The 13,395-nt window shown below is 50.8% G+C and overlaps 1 protein-coding gene across 1 annotated transcript in view; it reads left to right on the forward strand.

Annotated features, from left to right (window-relative positions):
- The window catches only part of LOC143961937 (uncharacterized), a 124,172-nt gene that overhangs the window by 98,757 nt on the left and 12,020 nt on the right, over positions 1-13,395 (forward strand). The window contains exon 12 of the mRNA XM_077471270.1: positions 6,661-6,812. Coding sequence (XP_077327396.1) covers positions 6,661-6,812 — 152 coding nt within the window. The remainder of the gene's footprint in view (positions 1-6,660; positions 6,813-13,395) is intronic.

The following is a 13,395-nucleotide window of genomic DNA, read 5'->3' on the forward strand; positions in this document are numbered from 1 at the left end:
ACGCACGCTCGGAATCAAGCAGAAGAGCCGCACTGGCTATTAAACGTAATTCTCCTCGGCTCGTCGCACGTGTTGTATGTCGCCACGTTCTTGCCGATTAGAATTTCCGACAACATTTGTGTGACCGTGTGTATGCAAGACAAGTTTGAGCCAACATCCATCGGAAATAAATCCATGATTTTGTTGTCGGAAAATCCTATTGTGTTGGCATAAGCGTGCGCCCCATTAAGACTTTCAACCATCAATGAACGGGGTCTGGTCTCCATTAACACATAACATAGTGAGGTGTCAGAGGATAAATACACTCATATATATATATATATATATATATATATATATATATATATATATATATATATATATATATATATATATGTGTATATATATATATATACACTCTGTCACTTTTGTGTGATACTGTATATATATATATATATATATATTACATACACTATACTACCAAAAGTATTGGGACGCCTGCCTTTACACACACATGAACTTTAATGGCATCCCAGTCTTAGTCCGTAGGGTTCAATATTGAGTTGGCCCGCCATTTGCAGCTATAACAGCTTCAACTCTTCTGGGAAGGCCGTCCACAAGGTTCAGGAGATGTGTCTATGGGAATATTTGACCATTCTTCCAGAAGTGCATTTGTGAGGTCAGGGCACTGATATTGGACTAGAAGGCCTGGCTCGCAGTCTCCACTCTAATTCATCCCAAAGGCATTCAATTGGGTTGAGGTCAGGACTCAGAAAGGAATTAGAGCGGAGACTGTGAGCCAGATCTTCTCTCCAACATCATTGCCTGACCTCACAAATGTGGTTCTGGAAGAATGGTCATACCTTCCCATAGACACACTCCTGAACCTCAGGACCCTGTGCAGGCCAGTCAAGTTCCTCTACCCCAAACTCGCTCCTCCATGTCTTTATGGACCTTGCTTTGTGCACTGGTGCGCAGTCATGTTGGAACAGGAAGGGGCCATCTCCAAACTCTTCTCACGAAGTTGGGAGCATGAAATTGTCCGAAATGTCCTCGTATGCTGATGCCTTAAGAGATCCCTTCACAGGAACTAAGGGGCCAAGCCCAACCCCTGAAAAACAACCCCACACACACACTCCTAAACCTTGTAGACGGCCTTCCCAGAAGAATTGAAGCTGTTATAGCTGCAAAGGGTGGGCCAACTCAGTATTGAACCCTACGGACTTATGCTCCATACACGCGGTCGGACTTTCCGACGGAAAATGTGTGATCGGAGCTCACTGTCGGAAATTCAGACGTATGTGGGCTCCATCTGACTTTTTCCATCGGAATTTCCGACACACAAAGTTTGAGAGCTGGATCTAAAACTTTCCGACAACAAAATCCGATCGCGTAAATTCATGTAGACAAGTTCCGACACACAAAGTGCCATGCATGCTCAGAATAAATTACGAGACGGAAATTATTGGCTACTGACTATTGAACTTCCTCTTTATAGTCCCGTTGTGCATGTTTAACGTCATTGTGTTCTTCACGATCGGAATTTCCGACAACTTTGTGTGTGTGACCATGTGTATGCAAGACAAGTTTGAGCCAACATCCGTCGGAAAAAATCCCATGGATGTCCGATCGTCTGTACGGGGCATAAGACTGGGATGCCCTTAAAGTTCATGTGCGTCTAAAGGCAGGTGTCCCAATACTTTTGGTAATATAGTGTGAATCCAGCCTTATACTGGTCACCGGAAGTTCAACATGGCACCTCCTGGCAAAGAACTCTCTGAGGGTCTGAAAAAAAGAATTGTTGCTCTACATAAAGATGGCCTAGGCCAGTGATGGCGAACCTTGGCACCCCAGATGTTTTGGAACTACATTTCCCATGATAATCAAACACTCTGCAGTGTAGTTGAGCATTTTGAGCAAATTATGATTTTTTTACATGTAGGAGTAAAGTGCGAGAATTGGCCCGGATAGGAAGTAATTAAGGAAACTCTTTCCTGTTCCAGCATGACGGTGCCCCTGTGTACAAAGCCAGCATCAAAAAGGCATGGTGTGACCATTTTGGTGCCGAGGAACTTGTATGTCCTGCACAAAGCCCTGAATTCCACCCTGCTGAACACCTTTGAATGCTGATTGTGATCCAGGCCTTCTCAAGCAACATCAGTACCTGATAGAGTTGCCATCTCATCCCTTTAAACTCGAACACATATGAATTACACGGGTTCTGAGGCTAATTTCATGCAGATAAGGCACCAAGTGAGTTTAATTATCACCTTAATCAGCCACAGAACGCGTGTAATTAATAAGAAAGCCCGGAGCAGAACACAAGCAGAATAAGCGCAGGGCGGCATGACAGGGGTTAACAGGGACACAGGACTGGAGAGGGCAGTACTGTGGTCTTTCTGGGAGGGGAGGAGCAGAAGTATAGTTTAGAGGGGGCGGCTCCTCCCCTCCTCAGTCTGCAGAGTGGAGCGAGCTTGTTAGGAGCCATGGCAGCGGTGGAGGAGCTTTTCGCCAGGCTGAAGGCCGAATCGGCGTCCAGGGGCCCTGGATGGCTGGAGGCACGGCTGGCGGCGGCGCTGGGCGAGTCTACCCCAGCGGCAGTGCGGCCCGGCCGGGAGACGGCGTGAGTGCGGCGCTCGCGGCCTCCGGACCGTTTTTTCGCCGGACCCCCCTCTCTCCCCCCTCCCTGGGACTGTTGGTACACGTGGTGGGGGTCACCAGCCCCCCTCTGGCCCGCCCACGAAGCGAACGGCGGCACCGTTAGCGGGGGGGCTCCAGGAAGAGGACCCATGGAGATGGCAAGGCGGTGGGGGAGCCTGACAGGGGAAATACTGGTGCTGGGAGGGTGGGGAGGCCCCGTGTTGAGCACAGGGCCCCAGCTCCTGGCATGGCGGTGGCGGGGGCGGGGCTTACCGGTGGACTGCATGGGAAGATGGCTGCTGGGCTGCAGGGACAGACAGCAGGTGGCCCCTCTGGGACTGGCAAGCGGCAGGGGACTCCTGTGGGGGGTCACCGGGCGCAGGCTGGTGGTGGAGTCGTGCTGGCGTCGGGCAGTGGCCTGGAACGGCACTGCGAGCAGCAACGAGAGGGTCCCGGAAAGGCGGTGAAGAAATCATCGTGCGGATCTGGTGCGTTACGGAGGAAACGGAAGGTCCGCGGATCCCCGGCATCCAGTGACACATCCGCTGGAGAGCAGTCGGCAAGCGAGGCGGAACTCCCGGAAAGTCGCTCAGAGGGGGAGCTGTTGCAGTCGGACGACGATGGGCAGCAGGAGCGTCTGGCGGTGGTGGACTCGGGACCTTTGGCTGGTGGGGCCCCATCCAGGCAACACGGTGAGTCCTTGCATTATTTGTCTGCTTTGAATGTTGATGTGGGGTTGGGGCGTGTCTGCAAGGGGCGGCCATTGGGGGCCGCACCGGCCACTCCGCCGGCGTTGGTATCCGACCGCGCGGTGGGGGACGCGGGTTTGCGGGGGTTCCTGGCGGGTCTGAAGGAGCTGGTCCAGCGTTTTGAGCCGTGTGGGTGCGGGGGTCTTCCCCCGGCAGCGGCTTGGGTGGGCCCGAGCACGGGGGTTGGTGGGGACGGGGGGGGGGGGTCGGGGGGTGCGGAGAGCATGGCGGTTGAGACAGCGGCCCCTGCCGCCTCGGTGGTGGTGCCTGCCGCCCCGGTGGCAGCGGTGGCTGATCAGGGGGTGGAGAAGGCGACCACTGAAACCGCAAAAAAGCATGACTTAGTTCGCTTAGCGGATGCGGCGGAATGTGAGGTTTACGTATGCTTCGAGGGGCCCCTGGGGGCCCATCTGAAGCCGGAAGTTAAGGAGAAGATATGGAAGGGCGAATACGTGGAGATTTTCGCTCTCCTGCCATTGGAGAAGTTTAATCTCGATAGGGTAAGGCCGGAGGACCACAAGAAGGAGGACGAGGAGAAGAGGAGATATAGGCTCATTCCGCGGACGTTTGCGAATTGGCTGCAGGCGTTCGCCATATTGGCGAGCGTGATAGGGGAGAAGAACCCGGAGCACTGTTCTGCCCTTTTCTGCTACCTGGACACCGTGGGAGAGGCCTATCGAGTCTATGGGGGAACGTCTTGGTTGCGTTACGACGAACAATTTCGTCAGCGGAGGGCTATTCGCCCGTCTTTTCATCAGCCTGTGGATGCGCCTTATGATCTCAGCGCGGTCGCCTAGCCAGTTTTTTCAGGGTGGGGCCGGTGGGTCCACTACCCCCGGACAATCGGCCACAAGGAAAAAAGGGGTGTGCTGGCAGTACAACGAGGGCTCCTGCAAGTTCGGAGGGTCATGCAAGTACAAGCATGAGTGCTCTGGCTGTGGTGGGGGGGGGCATCCCTTGTCCCGCTGTTTTAAGCAGGGAAAAGGCAGGCCCAGTGATGCTGTGGGAAAAGGGGACCACGCCGGTGAGGGTGGGAAGGATGCTGCCTTTCCTCGCTAGATATCAGGATCGGGAGGCTGCGCAGTTGCTGGCACAGGGGTTTGCGGAGGGGTTTCGGATTCCGGCGCAGTTGGGTGTAGCACCCCACCTTGGCCCGCAATCTGCGGTCGGCTTTGCAACACGCGGGAGTGGTGTCGGAAAAAAGTTGCGAAAGCAAGTGTCGTTGGGGAGCATCGGGGGCCCATTTTCAGTGGCACCTATTCTGAATTTGGTGGTCTCGCCTTTGGGTGTGGTGCCCAAGAAGGAGCCCAACAAGTTCAGGCTGATTCATCATCTGTCGTATCCAGATGGTGTATGGTGTGTGAGAGTGATCGGCTGTCCATTCTGGTGAGCCGGTCGAAAACGGATCAGCGGGGCAAGGGTAAGATGGTGCAAGTGTTTGCGCTTCCCGGTTCGCCCTTGTGCCCTATTGGGTTGGTGCGCAGTTTTTTGAGTGTGCGTCCGGTTGTGGGTGGGTCGTTTTTGGTGCATCAGGATGGACGGTCGCTTTCGAGGTTTCAGTTTACGACAATTTTTAAGCGATGCCTGGTTGCGTTGGGTTTGGGGGAGCAAAAATTCTCTTCACATTCCTTCCGTATAGGGGCGGCGACGGAAGCGGTTAAGTGGGGTTTGGATGAAGTGGCGGTAAAGCGCATTGGGCGATGGGAATCTCAGCGGTTCCTGTCTTACGTCCACCCGCATTTATTGGTTTAACTTCAGGAGGGGACTGTTGGGGGGTTGTGCTGGATGGTGTTGCTTATTGACGTTGGGGTGTATTGTCTTCTCTCTTTTTCTTACAGGCGGACGACAGGGGTTGGCGTGGATAGTTGGCCACTCGTATGTTTGTTGGGGGGCCAGACGGGGGGATGCTCGCCCGGACGGCCATCAACTCGGGTTTTCCAGGCAGGATGCAGTTATACGGTGGCTGGGTGTGCCGGGCATGCTATGGGACAGGGCAGTGGTGGAAGTGCATAGATTTGCACGCTTGGACGGGCCTCCAGATGTGCTGGTGTTGCACGTTGGGGGCAACGACTTGGGTGTTAAAACTATGCTGGATTTGGTTAAGGCCATTATGCTTGATTTTTGGCAGCTCCGCCTTGCCTTCCCATGCATGCTTATTGTGTGGTCGATCATGGTGGGTCGTACGTCCTGGAGGTTCGCAAGGTCTGTTGAAAAAATTAACAGGGCCAGAAATAATATCAATAAAGAGGTTAGTGGTTTTGTGGTCAGGAATGGGGGGTTGGCAGTGAAGCACTTAGAGTTGGAGGTGGACACTTGGCGCTACCTTAGGAGGGATGGGGTGCACCTGAATGATGTAGGGACGGATTTATGGTCCCTGGGTATTCAGGATGGGATTCAGAGAGCATTGAGGGTGTGGCAGGGCGCGCAAGGGTAAGGTTTTGCCCTTGCGTGTGGTGGCATGTTGTTGGTCTGTGCGGATGAAGGATTTACCCCAGTGATCGAAGAGTGCGGGACCTATCGGTGGTATAGTACCCGTCGGTGGTGTACAGCTAACAGTGGTTTTAGCTGAAGTTGGTATTAGGTGCACTGCGGTCAGTGTTTGGCCTCTGAGCTAGTTTGTCAGCTTGAGGTCTATTAGAGTTGGGGACCGCAGTGCCGGAAGTTTTATGATGGTGGTTTGGTGGGTTTATCTTAGCACAGACCAACGGGAGGAGTTTAAGGGAGGAAGTGCCTTAATACTTGAGTTTAGATTTGTTAATTTATGTTATTTATGTTATTTATGTTAATTATTTTTGAATAATTTTATAATAAAGATAATTGGCTGCTACGGCCATGTTTTACTCCAGATTGGTGTGGTCTCAGTTTCTGGGGTGTTTAAAAGGTAAGGGGCGTAGCAGTGGTAAAGATTGGAAAAGGGGAAGAAGTCACCTAGGTTATACACTAGTCATGTTTTCGGTTTTAAAGGGATGAGGTGGCAACCCTAGTACCCGACCTTACAAATGGGCACAAATCACCACAGACACCTTCAAATCTTTTTAAGCCTAATCAAAAGTAGTGAGGCCACCTCCATATGGCCATGGCCAAAAGGGATTTACAACAAGTGCATATACTGTAGGTGTAATGGTCGGGTGTCCAAAAACTTTCCACCACATAGAATATATGTGACTCAGTCATGTTAATAATTAACATTTGATTGCATTGCGTTTTCCTTTAATAAAAAGTTTATAGAATGGGAAAAGTCCCTCATAATCTGAGATTATTTTTGCCATCCCTCTCTCTCTCTTTTTCTCAGGCTCTGCTCAACCATTGTGTGATAAGTCCTGGAAGCATTATGGCCTCAGCTGTTACTACAAGTCCACAAAAGAGGTGCCAATGAATTCTGCCAAGGAAGACTGTGAGAAAAACAAGGCTCACCTGGTGATCATTAATGGGGAGGATGAGATGGTAAGAGTGGTGAGCACCACAATGGAGAAATAAAGAGGCTCGAGTATGACCTTCCCATGTGGCCTCCTCTTAGAAGCGACACAATTTCCTCTAATGGATTAACCAATTAATATGAAGCTAAATACATCCCAGATAACAATGATTTGCTTGATGCAGATATTTAGAATATTGTAGGAGGATAAATCCAAGAGACGGGGGGTCTTCAATACTTATTGATGCAGAGTAGTAGAGGGAAGGATCACAATCATTTGAAAAGCTTCCTGGGCTACCCTCCAATGGGCCCCCGGGAATGTCACTCAGAGCTTAAACCTGAAGACGAAGCACCAGGCCAAATTTGTGAAGGAGTCCAAAAAAGCTTTAATGACCCAGACAACCAACACGTTTCAGGGGGAAAAAACACTCTCCACCTTTAACAGGGCTGCAATCCAAGTACTAATATAAACGTATGAATATTGAAAGTTAAAAAAAAACTGGATCTTATGCATATATGTACCAAATTACACAAATTAATTTGGTATTTACTGTACATGCAAGACATTTTTTGGTTTTGTTCATAACGCGGTTGGTTTTAGGCTCTATGTATGGATATTGGTTCCACCTATTTTTGGTTTACAATTTTCATATTGTAAGCCCTTGTACACATGGTCGGACATTCTGACAACCAAATCCGTTGGATTTTGTTCGACGGATTTTGTCTGAAACTGTTGCATACACACGGTCGGACAAAGTTGTCGGAAAATCCAATTGTACATAACATGATGACGTTATTTCGTTATGACGGGACTACGTTTAGGCTAGTAGCCAAAAGCTTTGGTCTAGGAATTTGTTCTGAGCATGCGTGGCACTTTGTCAGTCGGAGTAGGCTACACATGATCGGAGTGTGTCCGATAGGAGCATGTTGTCGCAAAATTTTATAGTCAAGTTGGAAAACTTGGTTCTGTCGGATATTCCGACGGAAACAGTCCGATGGAGACCACACACAGTTGGATTATCCGATAACACGGTCCGATCGGACACATTCCATCGGAATCTCCGACCGTGTGTACAGGGGCTTATAGCTGTGTACTTGTATATGTCTTGTAGCCCAGATGAAGGTGGGTGAAGGAGGTGTTCCCTCAAAACATGTTAGGCCGCGTACACACGCGCGGACTGTTCGCCCAACTTTGTCCGTCAAACAGTTTCGGCAAACAGTCCGCTCAAAATTAGCATGGACGGACATGGCCACACACGACGAACGAACAGTTTGCTGAAACCGTGCGCGATGACGTGAACGGCACGTACGACGGGACGAAAAATACGACGTCCTATACATTGCATTATAACTTTCGGCGTGTTAAGCCTTTCTGAGCATGCGCGGAACTTAGTTTGTCGAACAAGCCTACACACGGGCGGACTGTTCGCTCAAACAAGGTTTCAGCGGACAGTTTTACGGAATTTCCGAAAAACCTTGTTCGTCAAACTGTCCGCTGAAACTGTCCGCTGAAAGCCCACACACGAGCGGACTGTCCGCCCAAACACTGTTCAGCGGACAAAGTTGGGCGAACAGTCCGCGCGTGTGTACGCGGCCTTAGTTGTCTTGTTTTGGACTCCTTTATGAATTTGGTCTGGCATGCTTTCTTTTGCTGCTCCCTTATTTGGAATATTTTGGCAGCTCGAAATTTTACGTCATTTTATCTCCTGCGGGCATTTGGTGACTTCCGTTGTATTCCTTTGCATGTCCTTTCATATTCCCCTCGCCCTTTCTCAGAGCCTATCGGAAAGGAGCTGTACCTGATGATGAAACATATATAAGGAGCAAAATATGACTTCATTGTGTTGAGATCGGAAGATTAAAAACAAAATGTCAGCTAATGATGGGACGGGGGTCTTATACATTTCTATACAATATTGAACAGGACCACATTTCTTTAATTGGGTAAATGAAAATCACAATGGCACAAAACATATCCAGAGTCCTAAATGTCTCCGTATTATCACATTGTCAGTTGTGTAGGAAATTTCACGCACATGAAACGTTATCCAATTTGTATACCGTATATACTCGAGTATAGGCCGACCCGAATATAAGCCGAGGCCCCCAATTTACCCCCAAAAAAACTGGCAAACTTATTGACTCGTGTATAAGCCGAGGGTGAGACATGCCTGTCCATCCCTGTGTGTGTGTCCGTCCATCCCTGTGTGTCCGTCCATCCCTGTGTGTCCGTCCATCCCTGTGTGTCCGTCCATCCCTGTGTGTCCGTCCATCCATCCCTGTGTGTGTGTGTGTCCATCCATCCATCCATCCCTGTGTGTGTGTGTCTCCATCCATCCATCCATCCATCCCTGTGTGTGTGTGTCTCCATCCATCCATCCCTGTGTGTGTGTGTCTCCATCCATCCATCCATCCATCCCTGTGTGTGTCTCCATCCATGTGTGTGTGTGTGTGTGTGTGTGTGTGTGTGTGTGTGTGTGTGTGTGTGTGTGTGTGTGTGTGTGTCCAGCCTACCTTTGTCCCGAGCCTCCGTCCCGTGCCTTGCCTCCTTGCCTCCGTCCCGTGCCGTGCCTTGCCTCCTTGCATCCGTCCCGTGTCGTGCCTTGCCTTGCCCCCGTCCCGTCCCGTCCCGTGCCGTGCCGTCCCGTGCCCTCTTCGTCGGCGGCCATTGTAAAGTTCAAAAGCTGCGCCGCCGCCTTCGCCTGTGATAGGCGGAACACTGAATTTCCCAGCAGCCTGTGTTCCGCCTATCACAGACGTCGTATCATCCTCGTCCGTAGTACGAGGATGATACGATGTCCGTGATAGGCGGAACACAGGCTGCTGGGAAATTCAGTGTTCCGCCTATCACAGGCGAAGGCGGAGCCGGAGGCGCGGCTTTTGAATAGAATGGCCGCTGTCTGTCTGCTCGACACGCTGATCGAGCGGGCAGACAGCGATGACTCGAGTATAAGCCGAGGGGGGCACTTTCAGCCTCAAAAAAGAGGCTGAAAATCTCGGCTTATACTCGAGTATATACGGTAATAATAGTGTGTGACTGTGGGTGGACATTAGAGTGTAAGCTCCTCTGGTACAGACACTGCTGTGACTTACTCAGTGTTCTCTGTACAGCACTGTGGTATATGTCAGAGCTATGTAAATGTATAATAATAACAGTGTGTAACTGGGTGGGGGGGGGGGACAAGGACAAGAAATGATTACACATTTAACCCATGCATGCGGTCCTTTTTTCAAAAATCTGATCTTATAAAATCTAGGGGTCGTGAAAGGACAGAAAGAAAAGCCGCACACCCAGAGACTGACTGACAGCAGCTACGGGGAGCTGACATTCCTCCATGCTTTTGTCCAGGCCCCTGGGTGCCACCTGTCCTTCTCAAGACCCTGAATCTTCCCAACTTCACCCAGAATGTTGTGAACCATCAACTCAACAGGATGGATTTTTTTCTAAGTGGAAACCACATGAAGTAATGGACTACCAGGCTAACTAGAAAAAGTGTCTCAAAATCAAAATCCTGATGTGCCTCAAAGGCCCCGTATGACCACTCCGCATAACTCAAGCGAGAAAGGAAAGGGACACCCAGAGCCCCGACCCACCCACTTTTAGACTTCTATTTGAAGGGGCACTGAAGCAAGAAATGGTCCACACCGTCACACTCCATTCTCGCACAACCACGGTTCTCCGCAGAGCGATGCTTCAAGTTGCCCTTCACGTAGAGTCAGCCATGGAACAAGAGCCAGGCCAAATCTGAAAACTTTAAAAGGATTTGCTCCCTCATAACAGGGCCTAGGTAATCCCTCAAGGCCAGTGGCTCACTAAAGGCAGATTCAACAACCCTCTTCTCCAAGGCCTTCCTAGGACTTCCTCCACCATTACTCTCCACTGCCGAAGCACTTTCAGACATGGAGCAACGTAAGCTGGGAGCTTACCATGTCGGACCCTCAGGCTTTTCACTGGCCCACCATTCTCCCAGTTTTGCAGTAAAGGCCTAAACCAGGACTAACAAAAAAAATAGCAACCCGCCCAGGCAGTTCCTCTGCCAGCATATTACCAAAGTTATGTTTCAAAAACATCAGAGAAAAGAACACCACTGGGATGACCATACCTAGGCTATCCAGGGCCATCTTAATAGCATCATGAGCCCCTGGGCAAAGTAATGCTAGGTAGGAGGCAGACAAGTGGAGCTTCCTCTTTTGGATGGAGCTCCGCATTAACTACATGAACAATCATTCTATACAGCAAAGAAACAGTGGGAAAATACTACATACATAAAGTAACAAAGCTGTCCTGTGCATACAATATATCTGCTAGATTGATGCCTCCCCAGCACTATGGCCCCTCTACACCCCAGATATACCCCCATAACTCTGACCCCTCTATACCCTAGATAGCCCACCAGCACTCTGACTCCTCTACACACCAGATATCCCCCCAAAACTCTGACCCCTCTACACCCTAGATATCCCCCCAGCACTCTGACCCCTCTATACCCCAGATATACCCCCAGCACTCTGACCCCTCTACACCCTAGATATCCCCCCAGCACTCTCGACTCCTCTACACCCCAGATATCCCCCCAAAACTCTGACCCCTCTATACCCTAGATATCCCCCCAACACTCTGACCCCTCTACACCCCAGATATCCCCCCAAAACTCTGACCCCTCTACACCCCGGATATCCCCCCAGCACTATGGCCCCTCTACACCCCCGATATCCCCCCCCGGCACTCTGACCCCTCTACATCTCAGATATCCCCCTAGCACTCTGACCCCTCTACACCCCAGATATCCCCCCAGCACTCTGACCCCTCTACACCCCAGATATCTCCCCCAGCACTCTGACCCCTCTACACCTCAGATATCCCCCCAGCACTCTGACCCCTCTAAATCCTAGATATCCCCCCAGCACTCTGACCCCTCTACACCCTAGATATCCCCCCAGCACTCTGACCCCTCTACACCCTAGATATCCCCCCAGCACTCTGACCCCTCTACACCCTAGATATTCCCCCTAGCACTGTAACCATATACCATAAGATACTCCTTGTATTGTGACCTCACTACATCCCTAATACCCCCTACAATGTTGCCTCTCTACATCCCTGATACCTCTGGCACCATAGCCACCCAAGCTACCCCAAGCATTGCTACCCCTATACACCCCGGATCTCCCAGCACTCTGACCCCTCTACACCCCAGATATCCCTCCAGCACTCTGACCCCTCTACACCCCAGATATTTCCCCACCACTCTGAGCTCTCTACACCCCAGATATCTCCCAGCACTCTGATCCCTCTACATCCCAGATATCTCCCAGCACTCTGATCCCTCTACATCCCAGATATCCCCCCAGCACTCTGAACCCTCTACACCCCAGATATCCTCCCAGCACTCTGACCCCTCTACACCCCAGATATCTGCCAGCACTCTGACCCCACTACAATGTTGCCTCTCTACATCCCTGATACCTCTAGCACCATAGCCACCAAAGCTACCCCAAGCATTGGTACCCCCTATACACCCCAGATCCCCCCTCAGCATTGTTTTCCCACATACACCCTTGATATCCCCCAGCACCATTATTTCATCCATGTAGTACCCCCTTTTCCAGTGGAGATACAGTGCATGTAAACTTTTGGCTCTGTGCCCACCTCCAGGACTGCACTCACCTATACCAATTAAGCAGGCAGAAGGAGGGGGCGGAGGAGGGAGCATCCCTCTGGGCATTGCAAGCCTTTCAGTGCAAACAGTGCTGGACAGCTGGGCTCACCATGATACCATCCACAATGCTACTTCCGCAGGTGGGCTCTCAGTGCTGCCGACTCAGCCACTCCCACTCCAGTTCCTACCCTGCAGCCTTCAAGTCCCGAGCATTCAAGCTGCATGGGGTGGGGTCAGAGCATCACCGGCACTCTGGCCCTTCCCCTCCCTGCTGGCTGTGAAATAATAGGTTTTGTTCTGCACAGCACGGTGCACCGATGACAGCCTGCCTCCCCTGTGTATCCATCACTCTCAGTGCCATCATGGGGCCCCCAATTTCGGGGCAGCGTGGGCTCAAGGACCAGCAGCTTTGGGGAAAGTGCAGGGGCCTCTCATTAAGACAGCCCTGATGCCACCCATCCATCTGGGAATGTAGGTTACAGATCTCTGAGGTTCAGTTTGTTCCCCCATAACAGCTGGAAGAAACAGCTGTAGATTTTAGCATAAAGAGACACTGGCAAAACACAGACAAAGCTGACATATAGAAATACCTTTATCAGGTCATTTTTAATCAGATCAATCCTTTCTATGTAAGAGTTTCCATTCCTTTCAGCTGACAACCTTGGCATCGGCATCTTGTAGCCTGCCTTCCCAATTTGCAAGGCTGTAATCGCCGGGACAAAATTTGATGCCTAAAACTTTCATTTCCTGACGGGACTCTGGGAAGATGTCCGGAAGCTTGAAGGCATTGCCTTCCCCTCCCATCCAGAAAACCTCATTCTTATCCTGATTGATCTTTGAGCCATAAGACTTAGCATACTGCTCCATCACCGAGATCACCTCCTCCGCCTCCTCTGTCCCAGAAATGAAAACAGACGCATCCTCAGCATATGCTACGACGCTCAAAAGGGGT

Source organism: Lithobates pipiens, unplaced genomic scaffold (assembly GCF_037356315.1).
Source record: "Lithobates pipiens isolate NorthernLeopardFrog02 unplaced genomic scaffold, aLitPip1_a1.2 Scaffold_8, whole genome shotgun sequence".
NCBI lineage: Eukaryota > Metazoa > Chordata > Amphibia > Anura > Ranidae > Lithobates > Lithobates pipiens.